The sequence below is a fragment of the Engystomops pustulosus genome, chromosome 4 (genome assembly GCF_040894005.1).
Source record: "Engystomops pustulosus chromosome 4, aEngPut4.maternal, whole genome shotgun sequence".
Taxonomy (NCBI): Eukaryota; Metazoa; Chordata; class Amphibia; order Anura; family Leptodactylidae; genus Engystomops; species Engystomops pustulosus.
Window position 1 is genome coordinate 58,375,336 of NC_092414.1, and position 27,778 is coordinate 58,403,113.

The window sequence follows — 27,778 nt, forward strand, 5'->3', positions numbered from 1 at the left end:
ATATATTCGCCGTATAAGACTACCCCTTTTCCAACACCGGTAAAAATAAAAAAAAAAACAGATTTGAATTTAACATGGTCCTTTTTTTAATTTAAATTCTTATGACATGCAGGTATATAGCAGGAAAACTGTCGCTCATAAACATAAGGCATACAACAACAACATTACCATTACAGCACAGCCCCCAGTAGTATACAGCCTGCCCCCAGTAGTATACAGCCTGCCCCCAGTAGTATACAGCACAGCCCCCAGTAGTATACAGCACAGCCCCCAGTAGTATACAGCACTGCCCCCAGTAGTATACAGCACAGTCCCCAGTAGTATACAGCACAGCCCCCAGTAGTATACAGCACTGCCCCCAGTAGTATACAGCACAGCCCCCAGTAGTATACAGCACAGCCTCCAGTAGTATACAGCACAGCCCCCAGTAGTATACAGCACTGCCCCCAGTAGTATACTGCACAGTCCCCAGTAGTATACAGCACAGCCCCCAGTAGTACACAGCACTGCCCCCAGTAGTATACAGCACTGCCCCCAGTAGTATACAGCACAGCCCCCAGTAGTATACAGCACAGCCCCCAGTAGTATACAGCACAGCCCCAGTAGTATACAGCACTTCCCCCAGTAGTATACAGCATAGCCCCCAGTAGTATACAGCACAGAACCCAGTAGTATACAGCACAGCCCCCAGTAGTATACAGCACTGCCCCCAGTAGTATACAGCACAGCCCCCAGTAGTATACAGCACTGCCCCCAGTAGTATACAGCACAGCCCAGCCCAGCATTAAAAAAAAAAAAAAGCTTATATACTCACCCTCCGGTGGCCCCGATGTGCTGCGCTACTCCCCCGATGTCCGCGCGGCTCGTCTTCAGTGTTCTGCGCCGTCTTCTTTCTTCTGCTGGGCGCCGCCATTGATCTTCCCCGGCAGGCGCCTAGTATGACGCGCCGCTGCTGATGTCATACTAGGCGGCCACGGGGAAAAACATGGCGGCACCTAGCACCGATCGCGTGAGCCCTCTCCATGCAGCGCGACCCGACCGCCGCCGTGAATACGGGATTACCGGCGTATAAGACGACCCCAGAAAAGACAGAAGATTTTTCTGTCTTCAAAAGTCGTCTTATACGCCGGAATATACGGTAAGTAGATTTTTCTGAATTATTAACCTTCAAGCCTGGTTTACACAACACACTGTAGCACAAAATGTTTCTCTTTCATTCCATGCTGAAATTTGCTTAAAGACATGAGTATAATATATAATGGAAGTATTTTTTACCATTCATTAACTTTTGAAACATTTATGTCAAAAGGAAATTGACAATGTAAAATCTCAATGTTGTAGTGTTGGTTCAGCCAGGATACGTAATAATTTGCCTAGGGCTGCTAGACTAGCACTTATGGAATTGATCCATGACTATAACCGATTGTACAATTAACCAGATTGAAATACAGCGACAATTAAAGATAGAGGGTGCATATAAGTGATTGCAGGACAATCCTTTGCCTTGTTTGAGGAAGTGCTGTTAATTGGCACTGGCCATTTTCAGAAAATATATAAGCCTACCTCTTCCTCCCCTCTCTTTGAGCCTATGCATGCCATTGAGAAAGCAATGGCACCGTACCACTCCGTAGCCCGGGAAAAGATAGGACATGTCCTATCTTTTCCGGTATTATGGCGCAGTGCCCCACATGTTCCTATGGAGAGAGGCGGGGGTGAGAAGTGCTCACCTCCTCCTCCTCTCCTCGCGCGCTGCCGTGTGTCCGCCGTGCTACGGTGCGGCGGGCAACGGCAGTGTGCATGTAGCCTAAGTGTTCTTTATTGTTATTAACCCTTTAGCTACATACTGCACCTAGGCGCTCATGGATGCATTGTCCTGATTTTTACAACTATATATTATCCCTAGGATTTTACGTGCCTGATGAGTGATGTTATCCTATCAGGTCATTTTCCCCGCCACACCTCAATAGCTGTAGAGAGGATTGGTGATCCATTTGGGAAGTATGGGACTCCAGAATTTATAAAAATCCTGGAGCGTCTGCACGCCATTATAGTACCATCCCCTGAAGAAGCGTTTTTTTTACCAGTGAAACATGTGGGGGGTTAATAGTGTTCAACAGCACACTCACACTTAGAGAAATAACATGGCACTTTAGTCAAGGTTTGTAAAAGTAGTGTGTGTTTGTAAATCAAAAGTCATATAGAAAATTCCACTCTGCATTAAAGGAAATCAACCAGTAAAAAAAAAATTAGAAATATTCACCCCTGCTCCTCTTCATCTTGATCCTGGCTCTGTCCATCTTGACATTCTGTGATCACCTAGAAAAGAACATTATAATTAGCAGCACAGAGCATGGGGACAAGATCTCCTGCGTTCTGGGCTGCTAATTATGCACACCCCCGCCACCAGCATGGGAGAGGGAGGTGGTGAGGGCATGCATAATTTGCAGCTCAGATCACTGGACATCTTGTCCCTGCGCTCCATGCTTCTAATTATAACTTTCTTTTCTAGGTGATCCCAGTGTGTCAAGACTAGTGATGGACAGAGCCAGGATCAAGGTGAAGAGGAGCGGAGATGAAAATTTCTTTTTTTTTTTTTCTGCTTTCTTTGAAAGCTTGATTTCCTTTGAATGTGACACGGTGCTAAATACAGATGTTGCACTAGATAACAGGAGTGATAAAAGTCTGTAGTGTTAGTGAATACAGGAAACCGACAATTTTCTGTGATAAATAATTTTGTAAACATACTTTCAGTCATGTTAACCAGTTATGCATCATCAATTCTGCAAATTTGTATGCATGTATGTATGTATGTATTGTATCACATTTTATGTTTGATTTTTAAATAACTTTATTTATGCTACATTCACATGATGTATGCCTACCTTACCGTAGTACGGCGGACATACATCGGGCGAGGGTAGAGGAGGAGGGGGAGAGCGCTGCTCTGTATTCCGTAGAAAGATAGGACATGTCCTATCTTTCTACGGGTTACAGAATGGTACGGTGCCGCAAGGCCATAGAAGTGTATGGGCGACGTACATACGTATATATACGTCCCCCATACGTTCGTGTGAATGTTGCCTAAAATTGTATTGTATGAAATAAGTATTTGAAACAATAGAAAAACAAAATTTGGTACCAAAACCTTTGTTTGCTGTCACAAAGGTCAGACATTTCCTGTAGTTCTATAACAAGCTTGCACTCACTGCAGCAGTAATTTGGCCCACTCCATCAGATCTTCTTCCATTCTTTCAAACACTTATTTTATGCAATAAAATGCAAAGTAATTAATTAAAAGTTATACAATGTGAATTTCTGATTTTTTTTTTGTAGCATTAGTTTCTAACAGTTGAAGTTTACCTGCCTTAAAAAATACACACCTCTCCTTTCTTTGCATGTAGGAAAACTTGTAAAATCAGCAGTGTATCAAATATTTATTTCCCCCACTGTATATTAGTATTAGTATATGATTTTTTACTCCATACTAAGAAAACACTATGTATACCATATAGACTTGTAATGTCATATAATAATAGGCTATAGGTAATATTGACATATAGAAAGCAAATATATCACATGTTATGGAGATTGATCCAGTGACTTATTCTGCCTTCCATATTGGAGTCAGGAATGTTTCCCCACTAAAGGATAATTGGCATTGACTATGTGTGGTTTCTGCCTTCATCTGCATCACACTGTAGGTTTTTAACCCCTTCACGCTCTGTAACGGATATATCCTCCACAGAGTTATGAAGGGTGTATGAAAAGGGCATATAGCAGCAAAGACCCATCGCTAACACCCGCGGTCGGTGCTTGCACCTGCCGGCAAAATATAAAAACTGTTATTGATGGCGGTGACCTCCGAGATGGGAAATGGCGCCCAAATGTCCGAAATGAGAGTTTTACACCTTTCTACATGATGTAATGAAAAGTGATCAAAATGTCGCAGAGTCATCAAAATGGTAGCAATGAAAACGTCGTCTCATTTCGCAAAAAATGACACCTCACACAGCTCCGTGCACCAAAGTATGAAAAAGTTATTAGCGTCAGAAGATGGCAAATTTTTTTTTCCTTTTTCGTACACATTTGTTTAATTTTTGAAAATGTATTGAAACACAATAAAACCTCTATAAATTTGGTATCACCGCGATCGTACCAAACCAAAGAATAAAGTAGAGGTGTTATTTGGACCATAGAGTGAAAGTCGTAAAAACTGAGCCCACAAGAACGTGAGGCACATGCCTTTTTTTTCAATGTTTCCACATTTGGAATTTTTTTCCTGCTTCCCAGTACACGGCATGGAAAATTAAATAACATCAAGGGAAAGCAAAATATGTTACGCACAAAATAAGCCCTTACCCAGCTCTGTACACGGAAAAATGAAAAAGTTATGGATTTTTAAAGGTGTAGAGCAAGAAATGAGAAAAAAAACCCCTGTGTCCTTAAGGGGTTAAGTTGGATTTGATGGACCTGCTTCTTTATTAACCCCTTCTCGCTGCGTTTTTGCATTTTCATTTTTCATTCCTCACCTTCAAAAATCTATAACCTTCTTATTTTCTCCATATACAGAACTGTGTGATGGCTTGTTTTCTGCATTACAAATTGCACTTCAAAATGATGGTATTTAATATTGGGAAGCAGGAAAAAATTCCAAATGCAGTGAAATTGGTGAAAAAATTTCATCAATTTGCACAGTTTTCTTGTGAGTTTGGGTTTTAGAAATTTCACTATATGCCCCAAATGAGATGTCTACTCTATTCTTTGGGTCAGTACGATTACGTGGATATCAAATTTGTATAGGTTTTATAATGTTTTCATACATTTACAAAGATTAAAACCTCCTGTACAAAAATGTTATTTTTAATGTTGTCATCTTCTGGTGACCTTTTGCTCACTTTTTATTGAATTTTTTTTATATTTTTCAAAACGGCAAAAAACTGCCAATTTCAACTTTGGGTGCTATTTTTCGTTACGGAGGTTAAATGCAGTGAAAAAACGTTATTATATTCTGATAGATTGGGCATTTTTGGATGCGGCGATACCTAATGTATTTAGGATTTTTTTCTGTTTATTTATATTTATATCAGTTCTAGGGAAAGGGGGGTGAATTTTTAGGTTTTTTTAATTATAATTTTTAAAAAAAATTTAAAATTTTTATTATTTTTAAGACCCCCCTTTGGTACTTTAACCCTAGGTTGTCTGATTTATCCTACCATATACTGCCATACTACAGCATAGTAGTATGTAATGAATAGTAGTATTGTAATGAATGGGTTAAAAAGAGACAGCCCCAGTTTTCAGAAGATCTGAGGCATGGCAAACGAACGCCGCCCCCCCTGATGAAGTCACAGAGAGCGACGATCTTCGCCAAATTTTTTTTTAAGCCAATAGCAGCTTTGCTGTGAGTGATGGTCGGGTTTTCACTGATCACGCGTGTTACCAGTAAGCCTTTGCTGCAATATGCAGCAAATACTTACAGACTATGGAAAGGGTTCAGCCCATGAGCACGCTCCATGCACCCACGCCCGAAGTGTGATGTACCATTACGTCACATGTCGGGAAGGCATTAAACATAATTTACAATCATACTTTAATATAAAAAGAGCCCAAGAAAGTGTTCACTATGCATATCTTCAACATGGATTATTTCATTGCTTGCTCCACACCTAAGCCATTTGTGTTCTGCATTCCTTCCTTGCCCATTTCCATTGTTCATATGGAAGCTAATTTTTTTCTGATGCAGTTTTGAAATATGGAATGTGTAAAAGAAAGAGTTGTACATTTTTGCTGTTCATATCACTTGTATCATTACTTTTCACACAGCTGATTGCATGAAGAGATTAAATATTTCTTCTACCTATATTGCTGTATGTTTTCTTTTAAATGCTGTTAAAACCAAGATAACAAGCATAAAAGTGTTCCATCCAAGAATCAGGGAAATTTGGAGAAGCCATAATTTCCACAATATGTCAGGTTTTCTGCTGATCTGCTTCTGGTGACATTTATTACAAATGAAGTCATGATGGTGGTCATCAGGAACTGTGCATTAGGAACCGTGATGCAGATGGGGACATACATCGATCCAGATGTCGAATATTTCCTTTTGCTGTACATTTTGTCATGGGTCAAGCAAAGTTTGATTAAACTGTTAAAGTCTATTTTTCTTCGTATCAAAACAATAAAACAGTGTGTCACTAGCAAATAGACTGGTCTTCTGACCTACCTAATGGAGTCTATATTTATCAAACAACCTGTAATGACCAGACATGAACAAGGACACTGAGCCCCCCAAACTGTACCTGTCTACTTACTGGGTCCACTATAAGCAGTGGTCGGCGTTCCCTCCTTACACCAAAGTTCAAACACGAAACAAGCCGGGGTCACAACAAAGATAGTAAAGAAGTACCAAAATCACAGATGCAGAGTAGTCTGAACTAAGCCAAATATAGAAAACCATAAATACCTTGAGCATTGAGTCACAAACAAAGTATGACAATAAGCAAGAATATGACCAGCACTGAACTAAAAGTAAGTAGTACAGTAATGTGATCTCAACCTGTTGGGTTCTAAGGTGACTGGGCCAGAGCTCAGAGAGCACAGAAAAGCTGTCAATCACAAGGATGATGCTGATACAGATGTAACAGCAGCCCCCTCTTAAGCACTGTACCGTCATTATTCCTTCCAAGTTTAGGAGGATTTTGGTGATTGTTCATCTTGAGCAGAGGTATGTCAAATCTAGCACAGTTAAAAATAAGCAATGAAGTGCAATGAGAGGAACACATAGGCCCTCATTCACGTAGAACGCCTATCAGAGACAGGGTTATTCTATGGTAGGCCCATAACAACATCAGAGGATAAATTATTCAAGATAAAAAAAACTTCATCTGCTGAGGGTGAACTTCATGGAAACTCAATGTCAGGATTTGAACCAACATCCTTTGCCATCTCTTGTCAGTACTCTACCACTGTGCTATACAGCCTGATTGTTTTATACCTGTCTTTTTGTTGTTGGTATTTTTGCATTGCTGTTTTATTTAAGATATCCCTCGCTCTGTTCTGTAGGAACATCACATTTTTGTTTGTGAAGTTTGTCTGTTATCTTGTATTCACTCACCACTTCCCTGTCTATTCCCATTTGTGTTCATCATTTTGTTAGGGGGACCTAAATTTAATACGCCAGAACTGGTATCCTTTAGTCATTTTCTCTACTATCTGATAAAGGTCTTTGTGTTCAAAGAGAGAAGTTTTTGGGTTCGGAACTTATTTTTAGCATTCAAGGAGACTGGCAATAAAACCTGAGAAACAAACACAGAGGTATCTAAAGGTCTGAGTGGCCTCCTCAACTACCACCCAGGCAAGGGAGATTTTCTGGAAATGTACTAGGTCGGGTGGGACTTTCCACAGGAGAGGCACAAAGTATTCATCAAATAATGTTCCCTAGGCTCAGGTTAAGAGACAGTAACAGGAGGTACAGATTATTTAGGGCAGTGATGGCGAACCTTTTAGAGACTGAGTGCCCAAATTACAACCAAAAGCGACATATTTTTCTCAAAGTGCCAAATGCCAATTTAAAGTAACTTATTGCTCCCAGCTCTATCACAGATTCGAACGTATTGGTGTCCTGAAGACACCAATACAGTACAAAGATGGAGCAATGTGGATTATTATTGTAGCTTCCCTCTAAGGTCCCTCTAACAGGATGAATCACAGGCCCTGAGAAGGGGCTTCAATGATAATCCAGCTCTGTCCACTCCTCCTGTACTTCAAGTGACTTTAAAATAGTGCAGAACATGGCACATTCTGGGCTCCCTGTGACTGCAGGAGAAGGAGTCCTGAATGGTGACCTTTGTGCTGGGTGATGGCCTGGGTGCCCACAGATAGGGCTCCGAGTGCCACCTCTGGCACCCGTGCCATAGGTTCGCCACCACTGATTTAGGGGATAGGGAAGGTAGCATAGATGACTGTTTGGAGTGTGCTCTCACCTTGCTTGTATCTCTGAGTCTGCAAAAGTAGGAGCAACATCTTTAGTGTGACATTTTTACCTTTTGCTGCTGGTCCACAAGAGGTGCTGCAGCAACTTCAGATTGACCTGAATAGACAGCTCAGAAACCAAGCCTGCCAACCCCTCCACCCGATTCTCAAGCTGTCCATGCTGGACAGAATCAGGAGGGAATTTGGTTATTTGGCTGGTTATAATGTAATCATCAGACACAAACAAGGACAGTCAGCTCTAAAACTGAGCCCTCCAATCTGTCCCTGCCTGCTTACTGTGTCCACCCTAAACAGTGGTCAGTAATTGGGCATACACCAAAATGCAAACATGAAACAAGATGTACAACATAAAGACAGAATATAGGTCAACTAGCCGGGTCACAGCAGAAATGGCAAAGAAATGCAGAAGAGGAGTCTGAACAGAGCCAAAATCAGAAAACCAGAAACACTATGAAAAGAGTCACAAACAAGGAATAGGGGCGGCACGGTGCCTGAGTGGGTAGCACTTCTGCCTTGCAGTGTCCCACACTCCAAAACATACTGGTAGGTTGTTAAGATCGTTAGCCTCATGGGGACAGGGACCAATTTGACAAGCCTTGCGCAGCACTGCGTAATCCGTGTGCGCTATATAAATAAAGAATTATTATTAATGACGTTAGGCAAGAATATAAGAATATAACAGGCACTGAACTAATATGTGATCTTAAAACCCTGGGCTCCAATGTGTTTAGGCCAGAGCTCAGAGCTCCAGAGAGCACAGAGAAGTGTCGAGCTGTCAATCACCAAGAGTTAACACTACTGGAATAGGCCTGAAGGACAGAAATAGGTGTAGGTGGTGACACACAGTAGCACAATGACATGAAAAGATAAATTCAACGTCTCCTCAGACACTCATCACGAGCCGAGGATGATGCTGAAACATCATCAGTGAAGAATCAAATAAAGAAAATTAACTATAGCAGTGATGGCGAATCTATGGCACGGGTGCCAGAGGTGGCACTCAGAGTCATTTCTGTGGGCACTCAGACCATCACCCCAGGAAAGAGTTCACCAAATAGGACCAAATCTTGCAGCAGTCCTAGGCAACTTAAGTGACACTTCATTGGCTGTTTTTAACTGCAGGAAAAGGTTGAAGGTGTTGACAGAAGTGCATTATCTTTGTAGGTCATCCTGCTGGACCCACCATTCTTTCTCTGCAGAGAGACCCTGGAGAGAAGCTACAATGAGAAACTGATGTGCCCTCCTTCTTTCAACTGTATTGGTGGCCTCAGGGGGCCGATACAATTGAAAGATGTGGAAGAACAGATAGCTATAAGTTACTGCTTAAACTGCCATGTTGGCACTTCACAGTAAATAAGTGGATTTTGGTTGAAGTTTGGGCACTCTATCTCCACAAGGTTGTCCATCAGTGAACTATAGTATTAAAAGTAGTAATATAGAAGTATGAATAATTTTATCTTGCTCACCTTTTCCTTGCTAGTGGAGTTCACATGCACACCCACTGTCCATGTGGAAATGATTTAAGAGAAGATTGGTCAATCATAAATTTTGCTACAAAGGCACTATGAAGACTATTCAACATTTGATCATTTTAAGACGTAAATTTTCATCAACACAATATTTTTCATGTACTGGGAGGTGCTTTTTGAAAGTTTAAATATATGAAGGGAGAATTTATGCACAGAGGCTCATAGTTGGTTACACCTACAAGAATCAATCTTCAGTCTGTGTATGAAGCTACTTAAAGCTCTGTGGTATAAGACAGCACTTTTCTATTGAACAGGTCAGGTCCTCTTCACCATTTGTTAATGAGTATATATGAAGCACATTTTCCACAACACATCAGAAGAAACATGTCAATATATTCACATATTCAATATATATACATATTCCAAGAATCAGCTGCATTAATTTTACACTGAGCTTGGTTTTTATTCCAGTCACTTGATTACCAGGACAGAAATCCAACTTCAAAGTCCTGGAAAATTAAATATTTTAATAATCTTGACTTTACTTTATAAAAGTTTAAAGTTCTAGCCATAGAAAGTTCTGTCTTCTGAAATGGAGGCACTGAGATTGCTGCCAACTGTACCTGTTGCCTAATCTTGACTTCACTTAAAAAGATGCTGTTAAACTCTAGACTAAATGGCTTTACAATTCTGAGAAAATGTTTGTGTTAAAAGTAACTTTTTGTGTTGAATGTTGAGCAATTTTTCTTATATTAATTGTGCTGAGCTACTTCTTGTTGGATTCATACTGGCCACTGCATTGAGTTTAGCTTTTTTGGAAAAGATGCTTCATATAGTAGGAATGTACCTTATATCTTTCACTTTGGTACACCCCACACTGCCTATTTTAAGACCTCATTCACATGACCATGTGCTCACCCGGGCTGTAACCTGAGCAAGCACACAACCAAGTTGAGGAGAAAGGAGGGGAGTGCACTCCAAACCCCTCCCCTCTAAATAGAAAGCTGAATGGCCACTGCTATAATCTGCCCATAATCTGGCTCACCGCACTGTGATCGGGTGCCATAGACCTCTATGGGGGGCCATGATGTGGCCACAGATTGTACGACCAGATCATGGTCCTCTTTACGGTTGTGTACACAGGGCCTAAGTACCAATTAAGAAATTACTATAAACAAATAAGTAAGAATACTTCCAGTACTCTTTATTTAAAAAAAAAATAGCTATAAAATGATAAAAAATGAAAGGTGCCTCCATACAGGATGAACTTTAAGATTTTGTTCTAGACTATATCAGAAATATCTGCAAGTTTTCATTTTGTTAGTTTGTATCCTGACCTACATCAGATACAGTTTTAATCTGTAGCCCATTTCCTGGATACAATAAAATCTTCTCTCAATAAGAACATGAATAATATGTGATGAAATTATGTTTGTGTTTGAAATGTACTGTGAAATCTCAATGATCCATAGACATAGACTGATGGGGCAGAAAAAAACCTCAATGGGGCCATCTATCACTGCAGGTAGATCAATTCATTGCGGGAGATTTATCAGAAGTGTCTGAGGTAAATCTGTTCTAGATGCCCATAATAAGTAATCAGAGCTCAGCTTTCATTTTACAAACACCTGTGGGAAAATGAAAGCTGAACTCTAATTGGTTGCCATGGGCAAATAGAACATATTTACCTCAGACACTTCTACTAAATCTCTCCCAATGTATTTATCATGCATTGGTTTTATGGTGTACTTCTTTTAAAATTGTGACAGTGGTAATCTTCTTGTACTTGTTTTCCATGGCCTCCTTCCTTCTAAAATCAAATCTAGTCTAAATCTAAAATTATGCTAATTAATTAGAAGGGCTGTGGGCATGTTACAGAAGCCCTCTGTGCTCTCCATTCATAGGCTGTTATTGCACCGCAGCAACATGTCTCAGTCTCATACTCCCTCCTTTACTTCCTGTAATCTTGGCAGCAGTGAGCACAAAGGGGAAGGGGGAAGTGCTCCTGCAGAATGTAACAGCCTAAGAATCTGCAACACTGAGGGCTTCTAATAAAATGCCCATAGCCTTTCTGGCTAAATATTATCATTTTAAAAATTGATTTTTAGAAAGTAGGAGGCCATGGATAACGAATATTAAAAATTTACCACAATCACTGTGCCTGGATCTAGGAGTAAATGTTCCTGGTTTATCATGCTTGATTTTGATGATAGATTTTCTTTAGTGTCTCTAAATAGTCACATTTGACTATATATACAAGCAGACAAGGGGGTGCCATGGTAGTGCTTAATGCCTCTTTCTGTAAAGTTATGAATGAGGACATATTGCAAGAATACCCTACATAGAGTGTATTAAGTGAGGACCCAACCAAAGTGTATCAGACGAAATTACCTAAATTGTTAGAAGAGGGTATTGCAATGAGTGTTCTTACTATCAGATTGAAAGATTTTTTATATGTTGAAGAACCCATCATCCCTGTCTTTCATTCATTACCAAAAGTCGCCAAAAATGTTTTTCCCCCACCAGTGTGACCAATTGTTGCTGGTATTGGTAGCCTGGGGAAAAGACTGGCTGAAGGGGTAGATCTATATCTACAGCCCCACACCAGTGTGTCCACCAGCTTCATACAAGATACCAAACATTTACTACAAAAATTGGAGGGACAATTTCGTTTGGGCTATATGCGATGTAGTTGCTCTATATTCTTCCATTCCTCATAATTTGGGAATTAACTTTGTGGGACAACACCTGGACAAATATAGCACTTACTGTAGGGTACTCAAAGAGTTTTTCCTTTTTTTATTGAAAAATAATTTCTTCATCTTTGATTCTTGTTTCTATTTACAAGTGGAGGGAGCCCAATGGGGGAAAATTTTTCTCCCTCTTTAGCGAATATATATATGTGACGCAGTGGGAGAAAATGTTTATATTTACCCCCTAAATCCACACTCGGAATCTGTGGTCTGGATGGGCAAATACATAGATGACCTGGTGTGGATTTGGAGGGGAACAGAAAGGAATTTTAGGTAATTTATGTTTTATTTATTTGACAACAACATGAATTTGAAATTCACACATGATTTTGGTAATGAAAGCATTCAGTTTCTTGATCTGCTACTCATTGGTTGGGGTAACCGCGTTGTCTCCGTCCCTTTTAGGACGGAGGCAGCAGGGAACTCCATACTTTTGGCTACTTCTTACCATCCGGACCATGTTGTAGGTAACATTCTTTATGGTGAAATGATCTGCCTTAGGTGGAACTGCACCTCGGAAAAAGATTTTTCTTTACATCAGGATCTACTTAAGAACAGGTTCAAACAGAAGTGTTATAAGGAATCATATATTTAAAAAGATGAAAATTAGTAAAACATTACAGGCCTCTTTATTAAATAAATAAAAATACAATTCTACAATTAGATCTCAGACAGATCTGCCCATTTCTTTCTCCACAGCATATGGTAGGCAATTTAAGGATATTACTAAAATTATAAAAAAAAAAATACCCCATGGTGGAAATGCCCGATACTTAAACCCTTCTGGCAGATGGTTATCAGATTGACACACAAAGTTACGGGTGTCAGTTTACAATATGACCCATCCCATCTGCTCTTTTCCATGATACCCACCGAATCCCCTACTGCTAAACGCCCCCTGCGGGGCATTTTCCTTATAGACTAGGAAGATCCCTTCTACTACTGACCTCTTACATGAGATACTGTCCCTCCAGAGGATGGAGGAGCTCACTGCTGAAACACATTCCACAGTCGAAAAATACTATACCTGACTGTCTTGCACTTGAAATCAATATTGTGGCACACGGACAATATTAAATAAAGTGAAGTACTAATTAAAAAAAACCCAGTGTGCCCAAATTCAAAAACAAAATAAATAAATAAATATGAGAGTACATATATGCAATACACAGTTGGGGGTCGACACTGGAATGTCTGCTTCCTCGTACTCGTGGATGGAAACAACAATGAAGATAGAGATGATCCTCGCACATCAAGGTGTCAGCAAACTCTGTTTATTTTTCAATTCAGAAATACCAAGATAATAGCATCCATATAGTGGACTCTGCCTTGTTAGTATCCTCCATAACCTATAACGTAAACCAAAAACAATATGTCATACATAAATAAATACTGTAGAACATCTAACAATAATATGTACCAGAAGAGCCAAAAGCCTCTTTGAATAATAACATAAAATACCAAAACAAGAAGCAAAAGAGGAAAAGAATTACAAGTCTAAAAATGGGTAATGGAAAAGTGATAATCTTTATTACATATCAAAAGACATAAAAACTATATAAAAATAAAAGATAAATGCATCACAGGATGAGATACATAATGCACGCCAGGTAATAGGTCCTGATAAAGTAAAGTATCAAAAGAGTAGTACAGATAATAAGTAATATATAGTCACAAAAGCACATAGAATATAGCAAGAGGTAATAGACCATAGACACTAGTATACGTATACATGCTTACAAAAAGCAATAAGGTGAGGAGTGTACCATAGCTACCAACAGATGTACGTCCAACGTGACAAGAGACATAACATGATAAGTGATAGATAAGTAAATGCCAAAAAGTGGCGAAAATAACGTTGGAGAGACAATAACAGGACAGACTATTACCTGGTGTGCAACCCAGACCCGCGTTTCAACCGCAGAAGGTCTTTGTCAAGGGATCTCTCCACCTTCCAGTGAGAGGATGACCTGCCTCCCAAGGTGTTAACTCCCAGACATACTATAACTGACTGTCTTGCACTTGAAATCAATAGTGGCACACGGACAATATTAAGGTGAAGTGCAAAAAAAAAAAAAACCCAGGGTGCCCATATTAAAAAACAAAATAAATAAATATGAGGTGCTGCAACCATTGCTGGATAAAGCACCTAAGCAACCAGCCACCTTGATTCCCCCTCCAAATCCCTCCTTTTGTATTCACTTGTCGGGACTTTGCAGGAACTCTGTGGAGCCTGTAGCTAGGGTCGGGAACTAAAAGTAAAATGTCACAGTACAATGATAATCTACTTGGAAATGTAATACAAATTCTGCATGCTATCTTCATCACTAACTGTTCACTATGTCTCAGCTATCAAGACCAGAGGTATAACTACAACGGCAGCAGCTATAGGAGCTACTATGGGGCCCGCAGCGTCAGGGGGCCCCAGCAACCAGCAACCAACCTGACACACTGAAGAATGGAGGATGTGCACCATTATGTACATTTTATGTTGCACATCTTACAGCACAATATGTATATAATAGTGAACATCTCTTACAGTACACAGAATGAATCAGCAACTCCCACAAGAAATGTTGACGGAGGGGGAAACAGAACAACAGCACTAGGGATCTTTCATCTCTAGTTCCTGACATGTACTTCCCCCATGTGGTCAGCAGCTACTGGGACAGATATGTCCATTAATGTATATATCAGTGCATAAATAAACAAATATATGGTAGGGGGGCCCCATTCAGAAGTTTGCTATGGGGCCCTGCCTTTCCTAGTTATGACCGTAAACTTGATAATCATTTGTTAACAGGCCACATGACTGCTGACCTGGAAGATACCTCCATGGCACTTGAACTATACAATTGCCATATAGACACATGTACAATCTACACTGAAAAGTGTCACATTATTAATAAATGAAAAAGAAACAAAACAAAAGACAGGTGGGACACGGGATTCAGGCATCGGTATTCAATTTAGGAAAAAGTAAGATTAGTCAAAATATGTAATGATAGAAATAATTATATTCTAGTGAATTCCATCGTTAGGGTTAAGCAACAACATGAAAAGTAGCAAAGAGTACTTAACCCAATAATAACATGGAACCTAGATTTCTCTGCCTATACACAATGAAATATATTTTCCTGTCAGGTCAAAGATGGACAGGTTGGCCATAGACTTTTACTTTAAGAACGTTTCCTTAGTGAACGCGATATTCCCAGCTTTGAGAAAGATTGCACTTATTCTCCATACCGACCACTTTAGTTTCATGGTTTTCTTTCTTAATTGATTACATTTTCTATCTTTTAGCTTCACTAAGCTGACAGAGCATCGATCTTGTGGGATGGAAAATACTGCATGGAAGTTGGTTAACATGAAAACATAGTTGGTTATGTAAAATGCTATAAAACTTGACATAAGCGCTGAGCTTATATTCCAGGCTCACTGACCATTGCATCTGCATCATGACATTTGTATCGTTCCTCAGAAAAAATCTGCAGAAGGAGATCTTCCAGGTTAAGGGCGATAAACTCATCCATGTCCTGCCGCTGGCAAAGATAGATAAGAGGGAGGCAGCCAACTATCTCTGTGTGTCAGGTATGTATTTCTACATACTTTGCATGACAAATAGAATTCTTGTCTAGCTTGAAGGGCGAGCCAGAATTATAAAACTAAGAATAATCTGGAAATACTATTGATGATTAAGGTTTTATGCATCTTAAGGGTTTTAACACTGTAACACACACTCTCAAGAGTTGGATTAGCAGATGTCTTCAAAAAGGACTTACATTAAATGTATTCTCACAAATCACATTGACACTGACTTCTTATTCTCACATATAATGCAGCCATGTCCATGCCTATCATTTGGTTAATCTTGGTGGACATGTCATTTTGACCAAACATAATGGAATAGAAGTTCTAGCAACATTTCATTAATACGTTGCTCAATTTATTAGTACGTTGCTCAGAGATTTTTGTGTTAATCAATTATTCAAGGGTTCTACGGGACAGGTTCTGAAATGCACACACATTTAAAATACACTGTATGCTATACATTTTTATGGTATTTAGGTTTAGGGAAACATCTAATTAGAATATTATAGTGGTTGTCTAGGATAAGATATGCAATGCTGAACTGTGGTTTGACAGCTGTGGATACAGCTGTCTGCTTCCCGCTGCTGATTGCTGAACAGTTTGGGCCAAAATATTTGTCCACTTGAAATAATGGGCTTATTACTCATGGCATTGACATAGACATTGCTGTGGTGTAAATGTATTGTTACCACAGTATCCACCTCATTAAAGTTCTAGCATTATTCTTACAGTATCTTCGACAAATGATGTCTACATTACTTTATTAAACGTGATGGAAGAGAAAACCGTTTTAAAATGTGAAACAAGACATAACTGGCTTCTAAAAGATCTAAAACTTATAGATGGAATAGACCAGTTACAGGTAAGCATTGATATTTCTTGTCCCTATTATGCATACAGGTGATTTATTAGGAATATATCCAGCAGCGCTGTTGAACAATTCCACGCCAGGCCCTTATTGGTATAGAATTGCACTATAACCTGTGCCTAAAAGCAGGGCCAATTGTAGCCTGTATGTTGCCTGAGAGAAAATTGAAATGTCGTCCCCTCAACACCAGACCACCAACAAAATTAGTAACTGGCCCTCTGTCATACCACACATACTAACAACTAGTAGTCAGTCAGTGACACATACAATAGTGGCATCTAGTACCTTCCAGATGACAATCTGCCATCATTATGTCTTCTCCTGGCCATGACTATTGAATTTGCTGCCAGATGTCTTCAGGTATTATGTGCAGCTCACTTTCCATATTATATAATATACAGCCCGTGTTATATTATATACAGCCTCCTTATTATAAAATATGCAGCTCCATTATATTATATACAGCTCCTCTATTCTCTAATATACAACCCCCATATTATATAATATGCAGCCTCCTTATATTATATAAAGCCCTCATAAGTATAACATATACAGTCCTCTGATATTATATACAGCCCCCATAATTATACTTTATATATCCCCCTAATTCTATAATATACAGCCCCCTTATATAGTATGCAGCCCCTTTATATTATATACAGTTCCCTTATATAATACACAGCCCCCATTATTATATTCTATTCCTCCCCTTATTAAATACAATCCCCCTTATTTTATTATATACAGCCCCCCCTTTTTATATTATATACAGCCCTTGATTCTATAATATACAGCCCTCCGTATATAATATGTAGCCCCTTGTCTGTGTGTTGAGTTGTCTATTTCTTAAGATAATAAAGCATATGCATACATAGACTCCAGTCACGCTCCCATGCTGCTGCTCGCATCCTCTTCCTTGCTCTTCTCCTGCCTTGTGCTCCTTGTGGGGACGCAGACAGCGTGACATCATCCCATTCTGCATGGGTCCTCCAGAGTAACAGAACCACACAGACAGAAGATCTATGTTGCTCTGTATATCATTTGTATCTGTATCTTGAAGGCACGATTGATTTTTTCATGTGGGCGATCCGGGTGGCAACGGAGATCTGCCGCCTGAGGTGAGATTCTCATCTTGCCTAATGGCAGATGAGGCACTGTCTGAAAGAAAGCAGGTTATATATATTGTGCAGTAGGGACCAATGAATCTCCCAGCATGGCTTCCTTCATGTTTGACATGGATCTGGCATAAGGGCACTGCCTGAAATTGTGAATATATTATAGCTTGTATGCCAGGCGTATAAGCCTTGATAAATCTGACTCATTGAATTCTGTAGTCATTGACTTCTAGCTCTCTCTGGCAATCAATCTATGTAAGAGCAGATTTGCAGGCAAGTACAGTTACAACAAAATGATCCACATACACTAAGACAAAATATCTACAAACAAAGAATGTAAAGTTTTTCCCTGCCACATGTATCTATCAGTTGTAGAAACAAGATCTGCATGGGGCCTTAAAGGGAGTCTACCAGCTCCAAAATTACCCCAAAAATAAAACCATGTTCTTCCTAGTTTTCTAGTTATTTTAGAGAAAATTCTATTTTCATTCCTGTGGAAAGGGACTTCTTAGAGAGAGAGCTTTTTTCTCTTTTCATCCACACCACCTAGCACTCTCCCTTTACATAATTATGAACATACCCCATAAAAAGAAGGCATGTAAAGAATAAAACAACATTAATTTCAAGATAAAAACAGACTTTCTTAAATGACAGAACTCTTGGTTATAGGAACAGGGGGGCGTTTATCGGGGTTTATAAGCCAGTTTTCTGTTGTACAAGCCCTGAAATAATAGCAATGCCTAGGAACCACCAGACATTACAGTTACTTTCCAATTTATGACAGCTTGACGTGGTGGCGATGTAGACATACTAGCATACTATTGTGAATGCTGCATCTGGTTTCGCTGCAAGGCCGGGGCTTTCATCATGGTGCAGGGAGCAGCGGCATATGATAAATGTGTTTTATATGATTCCATGTAGTTTTTACTCATGGGCGATTTATAGCTTATGAGTAGAGATGAGCGAACATACTCGTCCGAGCTTGATGCTCGTTCGAGCATTAGCGTACTCGAAACTGCTCGTTGCTCGGACGAATACTTCGCCCGCTCGAGAAAATGGCAGCTCCCGCCGTTTTGCTTTTTGGCGGCCAGAAACAGAGCCAATCACAAGCCAGGAGACTCTGCACTCCACCCAGCATGACGTGGTACCCTTACACGTCGATAGCAGTGGTTGGCTGGCCAGATCAGGTGACCCTGGAATAGACTAGCCCCTGCCCGCGCTGCTCGGATCATTCTGTGTCTGGATGCCGCTAGGGAGAGAGCTGCTGCTGGTCAGGGACAGCGTTAGGGTGCTAGTAGATTACTGTTAGGCAGGAGTGATTCAACAAGAACCCAACAGCCCTTCTTAGGGCTACAATAACGTTATACTTTTTTTTTTTTTGTTTGCTTGTGGCTGGGCTTGCTGGCACTAGTAGTGCAGCTAGTACCATATTGTGAGGAATTTGCAGGGGGACTTGCTACCGTTGTGTTTAGCTCTTAGTGACACACATATCCACCTCAAACACCAAAGTGGGAAAATTTATTAGGGGTTGGATTTCAATTAGGCACAGTCTGTCATTTCCTTTTTATTTTACGTTTATTTTTTCATAACTCAGCGTCATCTCATCAGTGTGCTTTCATACTTGGCTAGAAAATAGCCAAAGGAGAATCCAAACGGCTTACTTACGCCTACAATAGCGTTATATATATTTTATTTCTGGTTGATCTGCTAGTGGCTGTCCTTGCTGCAGTGCATATACTAGCCAATTGTGAGGAATTTGGAGTGAGACTTGCGACCGCTGTGTTTAGCGCTTAGTGACGCACATATCCATTGCAAAGACCGAAGTGGGAAAATTTATTAGGGGTTGGATTTCAATTAGGCACAGTCTGCCATTTCCTTTTTATTTTACGTTTATTTTTACATAACTCAGCGTCATCTCATCAGTGTGCTTTCATACTTGGCTAGAAAATAGCCAAAGGAGAATCCAAACGGCTTACTTACGCCTACAATAGCGTTATATATATTTTATTTCTGGTTGATCTGCTGGTGGCTGTCCTTGCTGCAGTGCATATACAAGCCAATTGTGAGGAATTTGGAGTGAGACTTGCGACCGCTGTGTTTAGCGCTTAGTGACGCACATATCCATCGCAAAGACCGAAGTGGGAAAATTTATTAGGGGTTGGATTTCAATTAGGCACAGTCTGCCATTTCCTTTTTATTTTACGTTTATTTTTTCATAACTCAGCGTCATCTCATCAGTGTGCTTTCATACTTGGCTAGAAAATAGCCAAAGGAGAATCCAAATGGCTTACTTACGCCTACAATAGCGTTATATATATTTTATTTCTGGTTGATCTGCTGGTGGCTGTCCTTGCTGCAGTGCATATACTAGCCAATTGTGAGGAATTTGGAGTGAGACTTGCGACCGCTGTGTTTAGCGCTTAGTGACGCACATATCCATCGCAAAGACCGAAGTGGGAAAATTTATTAGGGGTTGGATTTCAATTAGGCACAGTCTGCCATTTTATTTTATTTTACGTTTATTTTTTCATAACTCAGCGTCATCTCATCAGTGTGCTTTCATACTTGGCTAGAAAATAGCCAAAGGAGAATCCAAACGGCTTACTTACGCCTACAATAGCGTTATATATATTTTATTTCTGGTTGATCTGCTGGTGGCTGTCCTTGCTGCAGTGCATATACTAGCCAATTGTGAGGAATTTGGAGTGAGACTTGCGACCGCTGTGTTTAGCGCTTAGTGACGCACATATCCATCGCAAAGACCGAAGTGGGAAAATTTATTAGGGGTTGGATTTCAGTTAGGCACAGTCTGCCATTTCCTTTTTATTTTCCTTTTATTTTTTCATAACTCAGCGTCATCTCATCAGTGTGCTTTCATACTTGGCTAGAAAATAGCCATAGCAATAGGATAGCATTGTTTGGATTTAAAAACTAAAAAACACAAAAAAAAACTAAAAAACACAAAAAAACACAAAAAAAAGTTAAAAAAAAAAATTAAAGTTATATAACTTTCATTTTCAAGATGTTTAACCCGAGGGCTAGGGGTAGAGGACGAGGACGAGGGCGGGGACGTGGGCGTCCATCTACTGCAGGGGTCAGAGGCCGTGGTCCTGGGTGGGGTGAGACACCACCTGCTGATGAGGGAGCAGGGGAACGCCGCAGAGCTACACTCCCTAGGTTCATCATGTCTGAAGTTACTGGGACTCGTGGTAGAGCACTGTTGAGGCCAGAACAGTGCGAACAGGTGATGTCGTGGATTGCCGACAATGCTTCGAGCAATTTGTCCACCAGTCAGTCTTCCACGCAGTCCACCCATGTCACCGAAATCGGCACTTCTCCAGCTCCTGCACCTCAGCCTCCTCCCCCCCAGTCTGCCCCCTCCCAGGAAAATTTGGCATTTGAACCGGCATACTCTGAGGAACTGTTTTCTGGACCCTTCCCACAGTCACAAACCACTTGTCCGGTTGCTGCTGAGCAATTTTCCGATGCCCAGGTTTTCCACCAGTCGCAGTCTGTGGGTGATGATGACCTTCTTGACGTAGTGGAAGAAGTGTGTAAAGAGGTGTCCGACGATGAGGAGACACGGTTGTCAGACAGTAGTGAAGTTGTTGTCAGGGCAGGAAGTCCGAGGGGGGAGCAGACTGAGGGATCGGAGGATGATGAGGTGACAGACCCAAGCTGGGTTGAGAGGCCGGGTGAACACAGTGCTTCTGAGACGGAGGAGAGTCCTATAGCAGAACAGGTTGGAAGAGGCAGTGGTGGGGCCAGACGGAGAGGCAGGGCCAGAGCAGGTGCATCAGGTGCATCAAATGTGTCACATAGTGAAGCTCCCGTGGCGAGGGCTCCCGCGGCGAGGGCTAGATTTTCAGAAGTCTGGAGGTTCTTTAAGGAAACACCGGATGACCGACGGACTGTGGTGTGCAACCTTTGCCAAACCAGGATCAGCAGGGGTTCCACCACTACTAGCTTAACTACCACTAGTATGCGCAGGCATATGAATGCTAAACACCCCATTCAATGGCACCAAGCCCGTTCACCTCCGACCGGGCACACCACTGCTCCTTCCCCTGTGTCAGCTGATAGTCAGCCCCCTGCCCAGGACCCTGGCACAAAAACCCCATCGTCGCCTCCACGATCCTCCACAGCATCCACCAGCGTTCAGCTCTCCATACCCCAGACGCTGGAGAGGAAAAGAAAATATAGTGCAACCCACCCGCACGCCCAAGCCCTTAATGTCCACATCTCCAGATTGCTTAGCCTGGAGATGCTGCCCTATAGGCTAGTAGAGACCGAGGCCTATCGCAACCTCATGGCGGCGGCCGCCCCTCGGTATTCGGTCCCCAGCCGCCACGGGAAAAGTCCCGATGTGCCGTCCCAGCCCTGCACCAGCACGTGTCAGACAACATCATCCGTGCCCTGACCAACGCCGTTTCTGACAAGGTCCACCTGACCACGGACACGTGGACGAGTGCTGTCGGGCAGGGCCACTATATATTGCTGACGGCACATTGGGTTAACTTGGTGGAGGCTGGGACCGAGTCTGACCCTGGGGCTGGTCATATACTGCCGACGCCGAGGATTGCGGGGCCTACCTCGGTCCAGGTCTCAAAGGCCTACTATGCCTCCTCCTCCTCCCACCCCTCCTCCACCTCCTCCTCCGAACTACCATCCGTGGGCATGGCGCCATCAGTCGCTAGCTCTAGGCACAGCAGCAGTGCCGTCGCTAAGCGACAGCAGGCGGTGCTCAAACTGCTGACCCTAGGCGATAAAAGGCACACCGCCCAAGAACTATTACAGGGCATCACGGCGCAGACTGATCTGTGGCTTGCACCGCTGAACCTGAAGCCATGGTTGTGTGTGACAACGGCCGTAACCTGGTGGCGGCTCTGCAACTCGGCAGACTGACACATGTGCCATGCCTGGCCCATGTGTTAAATCTGATAGTTCAGCGTTTCCTCAAGACATACCCCAATCTGTCTGATTTGCTCACGAAGGTGCGCCGCATCTGTGCGCATTTCAGGAAGTCCAGCACAGATGCTGCCACTCTGAGGGCAGCGCAGCGCCGCCTCCAACTGCCCGCTCACCGACTGTTCTGCGACGTGCCCACGAGGTGGAATTCAACATTAACCATGTTATCCAGAGTTTACCAGCAGCGCAGAGCGATTGTAGACTGCCAGATGTCAACTTCCACCAGAACTGGTAGTCAGGTCAGTCAGCTTCCTCAAGTCTACAATGAGGAGTGGACGTGGATGTCTGATATCTGTCAGGTGCTGAGTAACTTTGAGGAGTCAACACAGATGGTCAGTGGCGATGCCGCCATCATCAGCCTCACCATCCCGCTGCTTGGCCTGTTGAAAAACTCTCTGATCAGCATGAAGTCGGAAGCTTTGCGCTCGTCACAAGAGACGGGGGAAGAAGATTCCCTTGTTGATAGCCAAAGCACCCTCAGGTCTGTTTCTCAGCGCATATCGGAGGAGGTGGAGGAGGATCAGGAGGAAGAGGAGGAGAATGTTGGCGAGACACAAGAGGGGAGCATTGCTCAGACCTTCACTGTTCAGCGTGTATGGGCAGAAGAAGAGGAGTTGGAGGAGTTGGAGGAGGAGGAAATGGGCAGTCAGGCCAGTGAGGGGAGTGAATTCTTGCGCGTTGGGACTCTGGCGCATATGGCAGATTTCATGCTAGGCTGCCTATCCCGTGACCCTCGCGTTCAAAGAATTTATTCCAGCTCCGATTACTGGGTATTCACTCTCCTGGACCCACGGTACAAGCAAAATCTTTCCACTCTCATCCCTGGAGAGGAAAGGAGTGTGAGAATGCATGAATACCAGCAGGCCCTGGTGCACAAGCTGAAACAGTATTTCCCTTCTGACAGCGCTAGCGGCAGAGTGCGTAGTTCTGCGGGACAAGTAGCGAGGGAGAGTAGGCGAGCAGGCAGCTTGTCCAGCACTGGCAAGGGTACGCTTTACAAGGCTTTTGCCAGCTTTATGTCACCCCAGCAAGACACTGTCACCTGTCCCCAGTCTCGGCAGAGTAGGGCTGATCTTTACAGAAAGATGGTGAGGGAGTACGTAGCTGACCATACCATCGTCCTAAATGATCACACAGCTCCCTACAACTACTGGGTTTCAAAGCTGGACATGTGGCACGAACTGGCGCTGTACGCCTTGGAGGTTCTTGCCTGCCCTGCCGCTAGCGTCTTGTCCGAGCGGGTTTTCAGTGCAGCTGGTGGCATCATCACCGATAAGCGTACACGCCTGTCGACTGACAGCGCTGACAGGCTGACGCTTATTAAGATGAATAAAGCCTGGATTTCTCATAATTTCCAATCTCCACCAGGTGAAGGAAGCTCAACCTGAATAATTTATGCACTCCTCCTCCTCCTCATTTTCCTCCTTCTCCTCCTCTTTGTACACTAAAGCAGAGGAAACTGGCTATTTTTTGACAGGGCCCACTGGCTCTAGCTATAGTACTTTATGCATTTAATTTTTCTGGAGGGCCACCTACCCGGTCCTCTGTTTTAAACAATTTTTGGGAGTGCCACATACAGGCACTCAATCTATTCAATTTTTCTGGAGGGCCACCTACCTGCTCCTCTGGTTTGAAAACTTTTTTGGACTGGCACATACAGGCACTCAATCTATTTCATTTTTCTGGAGGGCCACCTACCTGCTCCTCTGGTTTGAAAACTTTTTTGGACTGCCACATACAGGCACTCAATCTATTTCATTTTTCTGGAGGGCCACCTACCTGCTCCTCTGGTTTGAAAACTTTTTTGGACTGCCACATACAGGCACTCAATCTATTTCATTTTTCTGGAGGGCCACCTACCTGCTCCTCTGGTTTGAAAACTTTTTGGGACTGCCACATACAGGCACTCAATCTATTTCATTTTTCTGGAGGGCCACCTACCTGCTCCTCTGGTTTGAAAACTTTTTTGGACTGCCACATACAGGCACTCAATCTATTCCATTTTTCTGGAGGGCCACCTACCTGCTCCTCTGGTTTGAAAACTTTTTTGGACTGCCACATACAGGCACTATCCAAATTAAATTGTCTCCATAGCAGCCTCCACACGTTGTCTCCATTGCTACCTCCAAAAGTCGTCCATATAGCTGCCTCCATACATCGTCCCCTTATCAAACGAGGTGTGTCAGGCAGAAATTTGGGTTGTTTTCATGGATTCCACATCAAAGTTGTTAACTTTGTCGCCACCCTGCTGTGTTATCCACAAAATATACTGGCAAACTTTTATGATTAACCGATATTATTTCAGCGCTTCTTGCGCATCTGTTTACATTCCCCTCACCCGCCATATCCCAAACTTATAAGAACGCTACTACACTTAACTTGGTGGAGGCTGGGACCGAGTCTGACCCTGGGGCTGGTCATATACTGCCGACGCCGAGGATTGCGGGGCCTACCTCGGTCCAGGTCTCAAAGGCCTACTATACCTCCTCCTCCTCCCACCCCTCCTCCACCTCCTCCTCCTCCGAATTACCATCCGTGGGCATGGCGCCATCAGTCGGTAGCTCTAGGCACAGCAGCAGTGCCGTCGCTAAGCGACAGCAGGCGGTGCTCAAACTGCTGAGCCTAGGCGATAAAAGGCACACCGCCCAAGAGCTATTACAGGGCATTCCACATCAAAGTTGTTAACTTTGTCGCCACCCTGCTGTGTTATCCACAAAATATACTGGCAAACTTTTATGATTAACCGATATTATTTCAGCGCTTCTTGTGCATCTGTTTACATTCCCCTCACCCGCCATATCCCAAACTTATAAGAACGCTACTACACTTGATCTTATACAAAAGGTTCTTAGAAGTGCTGTTTGGGGAGTAGCCTAGAGACAGGGGCTTGGATTGGCGAAAGCTCGCCTGGCAGCGGAGCGCCAGCTCCATGCCAAGATCCAACTAACATAGTTTTAACTGCAGCACCTTTAATCTACTACTAGTTCACTGCCTCCATACATGGTCCCCTTATCAAACGAGCTGTGTCAGGCAGAATTTTGGGTTGTTTTCATGGCTTCCACATCAAACTTGTTAACTTTGTCGCCACCCTGCTTTGTAATCCCCAAAATATACTGGCAAACTTTTATCATTTACCGATATTATTTCAGCGCTTCTTGCGCATCTGTTTACATTCCCCTCACCCGCCATATCCCAAACTTATAAGAACGCTACTACACTTGATCTTATACAAAAGGTTCTTAGAAGTGCTGTTTGGGGAGTAGCCTAGAGACAGGGGCTTGGATTGGCGAAAGCTCGCCTGGCAGCGGAGCGCCAGCTCCATGCCAAGATCCAACTAACATAGTTTTAACTGCAGCACCTTTAATCTACTACTAGTTCACTGCCTCCATACATGGTCCCCTTATCAAACGAGCTGTGTCAGGCAGAATTTTGGGTTGTTTTCATGGCTTCCATGTTAACTTTGTCGCCACCCTGCTGTGTAATCCACAAAATATACTGGCAAACTTTTATCATGTACCGATATTATTTGAGCGCTTCTTGCTCACCTCCTTTGGTTCCTCTCTGCCACCCATTGGTTTGAAGCCTGAGTCCATTTAGGGTATGTCGCCATGACACTCTCTAGCCTGCTGCCGCTGCCTCTGCATGCCGTCCCCTATAGTGTCAGGGTCAATTATTGGATGTTTTAGATGCTATCTAGCTTCATTCTGTCACTCTGTCATGGCCATGCTGTTGCCCATAATTTTGGCATAATGGTGCGATTAAGCAGCCTCAGAGGCATCCATGCATGCTGCCCCTGCTGTTTCCTGTCCATTTCCGTGGTGTTTCCATCCTTTTCTGAGGTTCCCAGGTGTTTGGCCAAGCTTCCCTGTGCAGAGCCTTGGTCCCCTTGAAAAATGCTCGAGTCTCCCATTGACTTCAATGGGGCTCGTTATTCGAGACGAGCACTCGAGCATCGGGAAAAGTTCGTCTCGAATAACGAGTACCCGAGCATTTTAGTGCTCGCTCATCTCTACTTATGAGATTACATAACATAATGCCTTTGTAACATTTTATAAATAAATAAAGAAACATGATACATAACTTGGTAGTAAAATGGACCTTGCCACAGATTTAATAAGTAAATGTAATTAGTCTTTAATGTCAAAAATAAGTCAGGTTGCCAACAGCTTATACTAAGGTTTCATTAGATATTCTTGGCAAAATTACTAATAGTTATTACTAATATATTTCATTATGACTCTACTTTCAGGACAATGCTGAATTCTGCTTGCATTTTGATACTAAAATCTTCAATTTGGAAGCCTATAGCACTGCATCTAAATACGCCTTTCTCCGTTGTCTGCGCAAAATGAGCAGTAAATATCTTCAATATGAGCTCCAGTGGATTCATTTTGACCAAGACTTTGTGGGAAAAAGCCATTCTCTTCTGGTACCAGATGATGCCGTTTTGTCCATGCAGATATGCCTTGAGGCCTTTACTTGTGCTTGTCTATGTAGCTGTTTTTAATGTTGTCGATTATTGAAGAACTGGTTACCAGAAATGGCCAGGGTGACATAGGGTCGATTTGCCGCAGGTAAGCTGCAGTGTAATCGACTGGATGACTGACCCGCAAAATATTCCACATAGTGCATAGTATTAATGCTAATCCTATCCCATGCTGTGATAAAAAGCCGCAGCAGAACGCTTTTGAATCTGCAGTATAATAATAATTGCTGATGATTCAGGGTGTGGAATGTAACCTTTGTAAACTCTGCCCATCTCTGCTGAAAACCACAGTCAGAATTACTGTGGACATCCCACAGCAACTCCAACCTCTCACAATAATTCTATGCAGTTCAGTTGAGCCACTTTTTGAACATAAAATTTGGCCAATAGAAGTGTCACGTTTCCTAGTCCAAGTACATACTTCTATATTGGCTCTTATCAGCATTTTAGTTCATTTCAGTTGTTCTAAACTGGGGCCAGTAAATCCCACACACTCAATGACCAGTTTTATGGGAAAAAATGTAATTGTGTACAAA

General features: G+C 42.3%; 1 protein-coding gene across 2 annotated transcripts; it reads left to right on the forward strand.

Annotated features, from left to right (window-relative positions):
• The first annotated feature begins 2,507 nt into the window (after positions 1 to 2,507).
• On the forward strand, positions 2,508 to 27,451 carry LOC140128966 (exocyst complex component 1-like). Of its 2 annotated transcripts, XR_011855217.1 has the most exons (4): positions 2,508 to 2,556; positions 15,696 to 15,805; positions 16,537 to 16,667; positions 27,006 to 27,451. XR_011855217.1 is itself a non-coding variant. In XM_072150641.1 (3 exons), the coding sequence occupies exons 1-3, from the start codon at positions 15,673 to 15,675 to the stop codon at positions 27,261 to 27,263; spliced, it is 522 nt and encodes a 173-aa protein (XP_072006742.1). In that variant the 5' UTR covers positions 15,671 to 15,672; the 3' UTR covers positions 27,264 to 27,451. The 2 variants fall into 2 exon arrangements, 1 of the variants encoding a protein (XP_072006742.1); XM_072150641.1 differs by lacking the exon at positions 2,508 to 2,556 and having other exon boundaries at positions 15,671 to 15,805.
• Positions 27,452 to 27,778: the final 327 nt, after the last annotated feature.

What these genes read in the sequence shown, in the direction of transcription:
- LOC140128966 (XM_072150641.1), top strand. Translation starts at nt 15,673, where the DNA reads ATGACATTTGTATCGTTCCTCAGAAAAAATCTGCAGAAGGAGATCTTC. An exon ending in CAACTATCTCTGTGTGTCAG is followed by an intron (nt 15,806 to 16,536) that starts GTATGTATTTCT and finishes TTATTCTTACAG; the next exon opens with TATCTTCGACAAATGATGTC. An exon ending in ATGGAATAGACCAGTTACAG is followed by an intron (nt 16,668 to 27,005) that starts GTAAGCATTGAT and finishes CTCTACTTTCAG; the next exon opens with GACAATGCTGAATTCTGCTT.